The sequence below is a fragment of the Sylvia atricapilla genome, chromosome 3 (assembly GCF_009819655.1).
Source record: "Sylvia atricapilla isolate bSylAtr1 chromosome 3, bSylAtr1.pri, whole genome shotgun sequence".
Lineage (NCBI taxonomy): Eukaryota > Metazoa > Chordata > Aves > Passeriformes > Sylviidae > Sylvia > Sylvia atricapilla.
Window position 1 is genome coordinate 54,205,650 of NC_089142.1, and position 12,915 is coordinate 54,218,564.

A 12,915-nucleotide genomic window follows, 5' to 3' on the forward strand; every position below is an offset into this window, starting at 1 on the left:
TCTAAGAAGAATATTTTTTGCAAATGCAACTATATACAGTTTTTCTCAAAGTCACCAAGTTCTTGCCATGACATTGCTTGACTTACATATCAGTAAGATCACAAAATATCTTGATTTCTAATTCCTCCATCAGGTAACTTTTCAAATTTCTGCAGCTCAGTGGGACACATAGTGCCTAAGAGCTCTTTCTGGGATGCTGGCTTCTAGAAAGTAAAATGTCTATATTATTTTCTTGACTTTCTATTAATTATCACTGCTCCTGCTTTAAATCTCTGACATCTCAAATCTTTATACGGCACCGTTTTTTATTTTGATCTTCGTGATACAGAAGGAAAAATTTATTGAAGAGATGCCACCCTTCCCTCCAAGCTGATGGACTCTGATGGCCACACTGGCTTCTTTCTTTTTAATCCAGGGATTATGAAGGAAGTTTTGAAAGTACAATGGAGGAAGGAGGCTGATAAAAATTATACTTATTACATGATAGAAATCAAGTATCCATTGATTCTGTTGATCACTTTTGCAGGGAAAAAAAAAGGTAATATTAGGCTTTTCAATTCTTACTGCAGTCCATTTTGCTGAGATGATACGTCAGGAAGGACTGAAGGAAATAAGTGTCTGAGCAGGAAGAGTGAAAGAATGAAGGTGTATGTGTATGCCCCACACACACTGTTGTACTCCCTAAGAGAATGAGGAAAACAAGCTCACAGTTTCCGCAGCCATCTCCTTTCCAGTGCTGGAAAAGCCACCACATGGGCTACCCAGCCAAGGTCATGCCTGGTTTGACAGGTAGTATCAGAGAGAGGAGATTGCTGTCTGGGAAATATCTACACAGCATCCTCCTCCTTGGTGGCAAACATCACCTTCCACCTCCAAACAGTACAGGGGTCTCTTGGTGAGAAGCTGAAATGGAGAGTGTCCCAGGGCATCTTACTTGGGCTCTGATAATCCTCCTGCCTTTGTATGGTTTCCAGGAGGTATCCCATGGAGCAGAATGGTGAGAAATTATAACAAAACATCAATGATGCTCTTAGTCAAAGGTCTAATTAAGTTCATTGGAGGGAAAATTGCTAGGCTGAAGCTTTTAATTCACTCTGCGAATTTTTCTGTCACTTATCATAGATTGGTCAGAAAGCAGTTTAAGCAGTTTCAAAGCAGTGATGAACAAATATCCTTTTCTTGAGCCAAAAGTGCTGATGGAAGAGGGTAGCTTCTTTGCAGAGCTGGAAATACAATCATTTTTTAATCCTATTTAGTTAAAATGAGCTGAATTGACAACTTTAAATAGCATGTAGTTACTAACAGCATTTTGCTTAGTGCATGTTTTTTTCTTTGCACGTCAGTTTTAAATAAAAATAAGAGTTCAGGCTTACACACAGATGATTCCCAAGCCTAAAGACCTTGAGTACTCTGTTCCACAGCCTCACCACAGGTTTCTCAGTTGTTCAATATCTTCTGAAGGAAAAGGTTTGGGAGTTCCACAAAGATCACTGACAAGTGTGCAGCATCTTCAGTTGAGAAAATAAATGGATTTATCTAAACACTGTATAAAAAAGACTACAAGAAAGGAGCAGGGAAGGAGGAGTGGCAGGGCATGGCAAGAAAACTCTGTCTTAAAAGTCAAAAATGTAGGGATAAAGTAAAAATTGCCAAAAGTGAAGCAGGCTCCTGACAGTTGACAGGTCTTGACACTTAACAATATAAATTAAATTACATGTAGTATTCTTTGACAGTGCAGAGAAAAAGAATGAAAATTAAATGGCAATGAAGTTGCTGCACAGTGAAAACGAAGCTGAGATCAAAGATGATGTTGGCATGACCATCCCAAAACTTCCCAATTCAACAATATTCTGTCAGGATAATGACAGCAAAAGCCAGACTAGTCCTGAAAAGCTGTGGATAACTATACTGTATTCAAGTGAGAAGCAAAGTTTTTAAGGTTTGGTAAAATTAAGGCAGGCAGAACAGATAATCATCTGTCCCAGATACTGAAATATTTTCCCTAAGAATTCAATAGTAAGTGATTACAACAATCTATTATCTCAAGTGATGCCATGTTATCAGAGAATGTCAACATAACATAACAAATATAATTCAGGAAGAGAAAATCTGAAAAACTGGCAACTTTACACCTGTTACTCTGAGCTTGACAGTGTATAAGTCTTTTTTAAGAGTGTCAAAGGAACCATATTTTGAGACGCAGTAGTAAATGGAAAACTGGAATAAAATACAAGGCATTCTTTACCAAGGTAAATACAGATTTTAGTAATAAAATAACTTGTATTAAGGAGCAGGGGCTGCAGGAGACCTATCCTATATGGCCTTCAAGATTGCATTTGATACTGGAACACAAAAGGACTATAACTACATACAGAACTAAACAAATAGGAAAGTGAGAACAGTGCAAGTTTGTAAATGAGGGAAAGGCTTATCTGAAAAGAGACAGCAGTACATTACAATAAAAGACAAACCAATGAATTGGGGAAGTCTTCCTATTAAAATTTCTTTGGGTTCCCTCCTACTAATGATCCTATTATTTGATATTTTCATTCATAATTTTGGCACAGAAAGAAGAATGTGAAATTTACTGATATTATAAAATTAAAGATATAAATTTAGAGAAAGACCAGGATATTATACAGGAAAACAGATTAATGAAAGAACTGAAAAAATTAAAAAATCATAGACAAGTGCATTAATTTATAGACTAAATAACTACAGTTTATCCTATGAGCCAGGGGTGTCATCAGCTTCAAACGACAGATAGTAATTGGTCATAAGGCAACCATCAAACACAGTGTTGTACAGCAACAAAAAGGTATGGGCAGTTCTGTGTACATCTAGCTATATCAAGTTAGATAGCAGACTTTTATTATCACAGGCACTGGTCATACATTAAGTAAAATTATAGTACTTCCAATCACTTATGATCGAAAAAGATGTGGTCAAATGTGGACAATCCCATGGAAAAGAGCAGAGTCTACTCAGCATGGGCAGCTAAGAAGCAACAGTAAAATTCCTGTTTGTGAGTACCCATGAACTTGGGTACCCATGAACTTGAGTACCCGTATCTTGGGTGGGAAAATCAATTTCATTTCATGGACAATGCCAATACAGAACAAATATGTAGAAACTTTCCACTGGCAACTGTAGGTAGAAAATTAGAAATTAACTTCTAAATTTCAAGAGGAGCATGGTTCCAGCACACGCATCAAGAAGGACAAACAGCCTAACCTTTAGAAAAGCTTGGTATGTTTATGAAGTGGATTAAAGACAGTAGCTCTTCTATAAGATAGCACTCAGAGAGATAGAAAGTTCTTTTCAAGCTGGCACTCTTATATCTTGTGTTCCTACACAAGGGTATAAGGAATTGTAGAGAGTGTCTACATTAGCTATTAAAAAAAAAATTACTTTAAGGACAGATTAAGCTTCTAAAAGAAAATGAATTCAAGAACTTCAGAAGTCGACGACATCACCTCAGATACGTGTGTCCCAATATGAAAATTGTTTTATTGTATACTTTTACAAATCAAATAAAATCATTCACAAGTATACCTTTGGCTTGAGGGGAGAGGAGGGGCTGATAAAAGACCTACCAATGGTCAATGCAGACCATTTGTATGCTACTGCAAGAGCATAAGAAGCCATAAAATAATTCCTGTGCTCTGTAACTTCACCTGCAACACTCAGCAGAACCTTGTGTCCTTTAGTTGGCCATCAGAAATGGCCATACTAGTACCAAGCCCAGAAACCATCATAGTTCCCTGGGATGCTCTAAGAGAAACTTGAAACTTCTGAAAAATTTTCACAGGGAAACACTTTGCCCTAGTATGGTAGCCAGGGATGCTGAACCAAGAGGTCCAGACTGTGTGTTTTTGTAAGAGAAACTTCATCCTCTGCTGGACCTCTAAGCACGAGGTAGCCATGTTCCTTCCTCTGCTTCTTCATCCTTTCAGGAGGGAGGATAAGGAAAGATGTTCCTTCCTCAAGATAACCATGAACCACATGCTGAGGTGTTGGAGTAGCATCAGTGCAGTGTCTTGTCCAAACTTCTTGAACCAAAGTACCATTAAGAAAAATGTGCCAGGCTAGTCAGGAATATTGCTCAGGCAGAATTCAGTTCATCAGCCACATGTTAAACCATGCTGACCCAAACCATGCATTCTTAAGAAGTAGATTGTTAAGTTCACACACGTTCCAAAGCTGCACAACCTAAGTGGGATCTTTTGGTGAGTGTAAAGGTGTTGGAATCAGAGGGATGAAGTAAGATGTAACTATGAAGTAAGATGTAGCTGACAGTGTCAGCAGAAGTTTATTTGCTAGACAACTTTTTAACGATTCAAAAATTTCATATGAAAAAGCAGGGATCTCATGACAGCTCCAAAATTGGCTTGTTAGTTGTTGCTTCAACTAAAAATCTTATTGTATTTCATGTGACTACTTTCAGAGACAGGTTGTGAAAACTAATAATTAATTGATACAAGAAATTGAACTTCCAAAATAGCATTTCAAGCCTGGGACAGTGCTTTTCCACATGTGTAGCTTTAGAATTTGCACTTCCTTAAATGAACTACGCCAGCCATGCTTCAGTTTGAATTTCTGCAATACAATTTACTGTGGAAATCTCCTTGGTAGCATCAAATGTTCACTCTCCTCATGAATGTCTTACATTCATAAGTCTACATCTTTGTCTTCAGTTTGCTTGTGTTGCCTGGTGTTGTCATTGTGAACTGCTCTATCTGCTGCCATCTCCTTTGTTTGTTGTTCTCAAGAATCACTGCTCATTTCTTTTTTTTTTTCTTTTTTTTTTTTTTCTTTTTTTTTTTTTTTTGTGCACTGCTTTGCTCTCACTTGGTGCATAATCTTTACTTATACATAGATGATTACATTATGTATATTTATATGAAAGCATCTCGCCTTGCTGAGAACCTAATTTAGTATTTTTACAATTAGTTTCTTGGCTGATCCATTCCCATTCAGTGAGCCTGCTCTTTCTCTGACTGAAACTAATCAGAAGTTTATGACTCAGCAGAATGGACTTTAAATGGTACAGAACTATGCTGTATGAGAGTTAATTAGCTGAGGTAAGTATAAGAGACCAAATATTGCTACATGATTTCTTCTAGCATCATAAGTGTTGCATTTCAGTGTATATACTTCTAATTTTCAGAAAGGGGACTTTTTGGAACAGATGTATAGTGCCCAAGGTTTCAGTATTATTCCTGTAGTTTCAGCATCCTGTGTTTTGCAAGGTGTCAAATTCAAAGACCGGTTCCTATGAAGTCCACATTTCTGCTAACTGTGCAAGTCCTAAAGTGCTTTGAATTAACTATCTACTTATCAGTAAGACCTGAATTAAGAGCATAGTTACTATTCTTTAAGGTTCTGGTTATAGTAATTGTTTGGGCTGCCCAGTTTATATCCTCATTTATATCCTGACAGATACTTCCACTATTTACCACTCCAGCAATACTCAGTGAAGTATCTGTCCTCTTGTTTAGCACTGACAAATGGAAATTTATCCTTACTCATGTTCATTTAGGACTAATAATCTGCAGTTTTTTAAATGTTGCACTTACTGCATTCCTTTTCAGCCATATCTCCAACAGCTCTACTTCTCAAATAAAAGAAAATTGATTGACTTCTTAACATCTTCCCTAATTTCATTGACTTCTTTCACCCAGTACTTAATGACTCCAATTCTGCCTTCGGCCAGACTAACCAGGGCACTAACCAGGCATTTCTTAAACTTTCAGATATGCTTTTCACTCCTTCTCAATGCTTTTATGCTCATCCAGCATGAGAAGAGCATCCTTAAAGTTTATTGAACTTGTCAGCCGTTTTGCATCTTTTCTCATGATATCTACAAAATACTTGAGTGATCAGGCTGTCACTGGGTAAAGAACATAACTTTTTTGCTTTGCTGCATTCATTCAGCTGTCTGCACTAATTGCTATTTCCTAATTCCCTTTATATTAGAAAGTCTTTGATGCTGAGATTTTTTTTAGTCTGATGTTTATAAAGCAAATAGAGCTTTATGAAGCTCTGGTTCAAAACCAGCAAGAATATTCCTCTAAACAAATAATCACTGTTAGAAGAGAACAACAGATGAGAGGCAGGAGTAAGGAACTGGCAGGGAACTTTTTTCCTTCTTGACTTCCTTCTCTATTTGCCCAGCAACATAACACAGTATAAAACCATATAAATTTACAAAATAAGAGCTGTGAATTTGGTCAGACTTACAGAATAATTTTAACAATTGTGGCAGTTAAATCAGTGAAAAAAAAAAAAACCCAGGTAAAACTGGTGATATTACATACTTCTCTCATGCAATTCATGTCGAAGTATTGTAATTTTAATAATTGTTAAAAAATATCCACAGACTGCAGGTATTCTAGGAATCAAGCCTTAAATCAAACCAATAAAAAGTTACAGTACAATTGATTGCCTTTTTTTTCCACTCATTCCTTTGGCTAACATGAAAAAAATTAGATAATGAAATCAGCTCTCCGAGCAGCCTTATGAGAAAATGCTACACTAAAATATCATTACCTTCAAAAATTAATTTTGCTTGCTATTCTCAATACATGTTATTTAAGTTTTCGATCAACTCTTTTGATGTACATCAAGTGTTCATCTATAGGGGAATAAACAGTGATTCAACAAAACACAAGTGGAACATTACCAAGAGTGTGCGCTTTTTTGCTTTCCCTCCACTCAGTGCAAAAATATTTGTATTTGCCGGCTAAGTTCTAATTAGAATAGATGACACTGAGAAGAAGGGCTTAGTAATGCATCCTGACAGAAGTCGCATAGGGAAAAAAAAAGCTAAATATGCGGTTTGTCTAATCCATGCTACTATAATTACGCTACACAATACTATAAGGACACCGACTTTTCAGACTTGAGACTGATAAGGGGCGTTTTCCACAAACGCGCCTCGCCGTCCGGCGGTGCCGCAGGACGCGCTTCGGGGAGCGCCTGGGAAGAGGCGGAGGCGAAGGGGCGCGGAGCGGAGCGCGGCGGGGAGCGGCCGGCCGGGGCGGGACACGGTCCCCCCGCGGTGACAGCCCCGCCACCGCCACCCGCTCCCGCGCCGCGCTTCCTTCCCGGGTGTCGCGCCCGGCGGCAGGAGCGGCGCGGCCTCGCCCGCCCTTACCTCAGGTGCAGGTAGTGCACCAGCTTCGTCACCACGGTCACCATCTTCCCGGGTCACCTTCCCCGCCGCTCCTCGGGGCCGGGAGGGACACGCGCTGAGAAGGGAGCCGCTACCCGGGGACTCGTCCGCCAGCGAGCGGCTCCTCGCAGCCGCTTTACCGCTCCCGGCCCCTCGGGCGGCGGCTTCGCCCCTGGGCCGTCCCCTCCCCGCCCGCGCCGCCGCCGCTGCGGACACTCGGCCGCCGCCGCCCCGCCCGGGCAGAGGCGGGGCCGGGCCCCCGCGGCACCGCCCGGCCGCGACCCCTGCTCCGGACCGGGGCCGCTCCGCTGCGAGCCGAGGTTCGGCCGCCACTCCGGGGCGTCTTCGCGAGTGGGAGCGTGGGGAGTCCCTGCCGGCGGCGGGGACACCGTGACGGGCAGCGGGGGTCGGGCCAGGGGCAGAGGGAGAGTGCGGGAACACGGGAGTGGGTCCCTCGCGGCAGGGGGAAGGCAGTCCCGTCCCAGCGTAAGGCTGAGACCCGCACGGCGCCTCCCTGAAACGCTGCTCAGTGCGGAAGACTTAAACGAGGGGCAAGGGAGGTGATTGCTGGCCTGGGCAACCTGCCTCACCGTAGGGACCGATTTCTCCGCTCTATACTGCTCAGCAGAGGACGGGGAAGGAGAGGTGGCTTGATTATGGCGTGTTAGCGTTTGCTCAGAAAGATTGGTCATAGTTCTTTAATCTACCCGTAAGGAGCAAAAGGACTGAAGCAGAAGGCAGCCAAATTCAGGCTAGGAGCAATAAAACATCATTTGTGTTAGGGTAAAGGTACTGAAATACTGATATTACCTATTTAAAGCAATGCTGGATCTTGGATCTCGGATCTCTTGGAAATTTCATCTCTACAGTGGATTACTTCCTCATATAAACCACATACAAGTAATTTCTACATCTGTTTGGTTTGGGTTAAGGAGAAAATTCTGAGGTCTTTAATGCTGCGAAGATCAACCTAAATGATCACAGAGCAAGTGATTAGAACAATAGGTCCATGTTTTCAAATATGTGAATATTAATTAATTAGTTTCTGGTGCACTCCAGAATGAGAGTATCCGTTCAGCCTTATTCTCCCCTTTGTACATCCACTATGGGCACTGAACAAGACAAGACTCTTTTAAAAAAGTTGTATTTGTTAAGTGTAATTCTAAGATGTTCATAATGCACACATTACCTTCTATGAAGAAAACTTGCACAGGAAACTGTATTTTCTATTTTCTGACTCAAAATGCTTGATTAAATTACAGAATCACAGAATCATAGGTTGGAAGAGACCTTCAGTTATCAAGTCCAGCACAGGCCCTAACACCTCAACTAAACCATGGCATCGAGTGCCACATCCAATTTTTTTTTAAACACATCCAGGGATGGTGACTCCACACCTCCCTGGGCAGACCATTCCAATACTTTACCATTCTTTCCATAAAGGACTTTTTCCTGACATCCAGCCTGTACTTCCCTTGTCACAGCTTGGGACTGTGTCCTCTTGTTCTGTCAGTTGCTGCCTGGAGAAAGAGACCAACCTCCACCTGACTACAGCCATCTTTCAGAGAGTTGTAGAGAATGATAAGGTCACATCTGGATCTCCTTTTCTCCAGGCTAAACAATCCCAGTTCCCTCACTTGTTCCTCACAGGGTTTGTGCTCCCAGCCCCTCACCAGCCTCGGTGCCTCCTCTGGACATGCTCAAGGGTCTCAAAGTCCTTCCTAAACTGAGGGGCCAGAGCACTCGAGGTGTGGCCTCACCAGTGCCCAGTGCAGGGGAAGAATGACCTCCCTGCTCCTGCTGGACAGCATTCCTGATCCAGGCCAGGAGCCATTGGCCTTCTTGGCCACCAGGGCACATTGCTGGCTCCTGTTCAGCTGCTGTCACCAGAACCCCCAGGTCCCTTTCTGCCTGGGCACTGTCCAGCCACACCATCCCTGTAACATTGGGGTTATTGTGGCCAAAATGCAGGACTTGGCACATGGAGTTATTGAACTTCATCCTATTGGACTCTGCCCATCCATCCAACTGTCCCAAGTCTGCGGAGCCCTCCTCCCTTCCAACAGATCAACACACACTCCCAGCTTAAGTGTCATCTTCAGATTTACTAATGAAAGACTCAATACCCTCATCCACGTCACCAATAACAATATTGAACAGAGCTGGCCCCAGCACAGAGCCCTGAGGGACACCCCTGGTGACTGTCCCCAGCTGGATGCAGCACTGTTCACCACCACTCTCTGGGCCCAGCCATGCAGCCAGTTCCTAACCCAGCAAAGAGTGCTCCTGTCCAAGCCCTGGGCTGCTTTTCCAGGAGTGTGCTGTGGGAGACAGTGTCAAAGGCCTTGCTGAAGTCAAACAGACAACATCCACAGCCTTTCCTGCATCCACCAGGTGGGTCACCTGGTCATAAAAGGAGATCAGGTTGGTCAAACATCACCTACCCCTCCTAAAGCCATGCTCCTGGGTCTGAGCCTTGGCCATCCTGTAAGAGCTGCATGATGACACTCAATATAAACTGCTCCATTACCTAACTGGGTACTGAGATCAGGCTAACTGGCCTATAATTACCAGGATCCTCCTTCCTACCCTTTTTCTGAATAAGTGTGACACTGGCCAGCTTCCAGTCATCTGGAACGTCACCAGTGAGCCAGGACTGTTGGGAAATGATGGAGAGCAGCTTCACAAGCTCATCTGTCAGCTCCCTCATCACCCTGGGATGGATCCCATCTGGGCCCATAGACAGATCCGTGAACATCCAAGCAGCTCAGCAGTTCTCTGACTGCCTCCTCCTGGATAACAGGGGGACCATTCTGCTCCCTGGCACCCTCTACCAACGCAGGAGGACAGTTGTCCTGAGGACAAGCCATCTTCCCACTGAAGACTGAGGCAAGGAAGGCGTTGAGCACTTCTGTCTTCTCCTCATCTGCAGTTACTAAGTTCCCTCCTGCATCCAGTAGAGGACAAAGGTTGGTCTTACTCTTCCTTTTACCACTAATATATTTGTAAAAACATTTTTTACTATCCTTTATAGAATCTGCCAAATTAAGTTCAAAGTGAACTTTAGCCTCCCTAATTTTTTTTCCTACATGCCCTAGCAACCCATTTAAATACTTCCTGAGAGACCTGACCCTCCTTCCAAAGATAATACATCCTCTTTCTATTTTTAAGTTCCTTCAAAACCTCTTTGCCCATCCAAGACAGACATTTGCCTCATTTACTCATCTTTTGGTACACAGGGACAGTGTTCCTGTGCCCTCAAGATCTCTGTTTTGAAGCACATCCACTTTTCCTGGACTCCTTTGTTTTTGAGGGCTGCTTCCCAAGGAACTCTCTGAATAAGTCTCCTAAACAGGCCAAAGTCTGCCTTCTGGAAGTCCAATGTAAAAGTCTTTCTAATGGTCCTCCTGATTCCACCAAATAACACGAACTCTATAATTTCATGATCACTGTGCCCCAAGTGGCCTCCAACCATCACATCTGCCATCAGCCCATCTCTATTTGCAGACAGCAGATCTAACATAGTCCCTCCTCTGGTGGGCTCACTCACCAGCTGCAACAAAAAGTTGTTCTCCTCACACTCCAAAAGCTTCCTGGACTGCCTCTTTTCTGCTGTACTAAGTTCCCAGCAGATGTCTGGTACTAAAGTCACCTACAAGAATGAGGGCTGGTGATCCTGAAACATTCTCCTTCTGCTTATAGAATAAGTTGTCCACCTCTTCTTCCTGGCTGGGTGGACGATAACAGACTCCCAGTAGGATGTCAGCCTTGTTGGCCTTCCCCTTGTTACCTATAGGCATTCAACTTCGCCACCACTAGTTCCAATACCCAGGGTGTCAAATCCTCCCTAATTTACTCTCTTACATACTCTAATGAAGGATTTCACTGTGTAGATAACATGCAAACTACTGAAACTTTTAAACAAAAATAAGCCACAGTACATGAAATGTTTCCAGCCCACCAGGAAGTATTTCGGATCTGAGGACAGCTTAGAAGTAAGCTTAGTACCACAAAGACACAATTAAAATGTTTGCTATAAATTAGAAGTTTGTACTTGTAAGCTATTATTGGTTCATATAATTATACATATACACATATTCACTACATTTTTTTAAATATATGTGTGTATATATATATACATCTTGAAGTAAGCTGGCTACAGTAAATTTTATTTCAGTTGATCTAGAAAGAATTACCTGGAAATCCCCATAGAGAGTAGGAATTTTAAAGTAGTTGGTGGTTTCTTCTAGTCTTTAATCCTTTCTGTCTTTGCATTCTTGACAGTATCAGATTTGTAAGAAGAGTGTATTTAGTTTTGGAGGGTTTGATGAAACAGACAGTATACAGATTTTGTAAACATATAGGAGATGATGGAGATACTTAAAATAGGTTTGGGGAGGTTTTTCATAGTGGGTAAATACTGCAGCTTGGATATCTTTCTCTCATTTTATATATGTTTTTATATCCCACATCCTCAAGTTTGTTGTTTCATCATCATTCTTAACTCTCCATAAATTCTTTCCGTACTTCCTGTATTTCTCAGCTCATGTCAATTAGAGCTCTAAAATATTTGCCCTTCACTTGCTAGCTTGTTCTCATCCTCTGTGCTGCTCCCTACACCATTTACAGCAGAGTGGAGCAGAGGTAATGTTTCATCTGTAGCAGCGTTAGCACAGTAGGCTTATTTTTTTTTCGTACTTAATGATCCCCCTTTCATATTTCTTCTTGAAATTGCTTTTCTCTCCATCGTGTTCCTTAACTAAAACTTACTTGCTAATTCCATGCCTGTATTTATCCATATAACAATTTTTTCATTCAGAAAGGTCAGCAATCTGATGTAGCTGAAAAATTCGGTTAAAATTCAAACTGCTAGTTCCCTAAAATGTTTAAATCATCTTGCAAGACTAAAAATTCATCTCAGATATTCATTTTTTCTCTTTTATTTCCCTGCAAGAATTTAAACTTTCCATGAAAAAAATTCTGAAAAGTCTGTTTTACAATTTTTAAAAAAACCTTCCAAAATTTTTGAAATAAAACATACACTTCAGGAGTTTTGTTTCAGTATTGCTTCACTTTATTCAATTTTTTTACTTAATTTTACCTTGCATCATGTTCAGGTGTATTTCAGTAGTCAAGAGGGTAACACATGTATTTTGATTATATTCTGTCAGAAGATGTCTACAAAAAGATCTTTTAGATTTTGACTAATCAGCATTTTCTAGCAGAAAGCTATCCATCAGAAAATTTTCAGTGATTCAAAGGACTAAAATTTTAGCCTACTATTTTCACCATACTAAGGATGAAAGCAAAGTCTTTCAAGATAAAGTATTTGGTCACCCATACTGGACAAGTAAGGCATAAGCTGTTGGAAGGGGAAAATAGATTCCTAATCCTATTAGCTAATAGATGGCTTATTCCCAGCTGATCATCATATGTTCTTTTTACAATATGTAGCTGATTTAATGCAATCCTTGAGGGTTTTTTCCCGTTCTTACATTTTCCACTTGCAGTCCTCATTGGGATGTGAACAAATTGGCAAACCTCAGCGTGCCAGATGAGCATGTCAGGGTAGTGAGGTTGAAACAGAAGAGCAGTGTATTAGATGTAATTATGGGCAAAGAATCTGAAAAAGAGCTACCACCGTTTGAAGTGAGAGCTTTGCCTGCAGAGGAAATCCTTGGGAAAGGATTCTAGTAAGCTCCATGCAATGAAGAGGTACAGTCCGTATAAATATAGAC

General features: G+C 41.5%; 1 protein-coding gene across 1 annotated transcript in view; it reads right to left on the reverse strand.

Moving 5' to 3' along the window:
* Nucleotides 1–7,335, reverse strand: part of ARHGAP18 (Rho GTPase activating protein 18) — a 95,538-nt gene extending 88,203 nt beyond the window's left edge. The window contains exon 1 of the mRNA XM_066315367.1: nt 7,160–7,335. Coding sequence (XP_066171464.1) covers nt 7,160–7,203 — 44 coding nt within the window. The 5' untranslated portion in view covers nt 7,204–7,335. The remainder of the gene's footprint in view (nt 1–7,159) is intronic.
* Nucleotides 7,336–12,915: the final 5,580 nt, after the last annotated feature.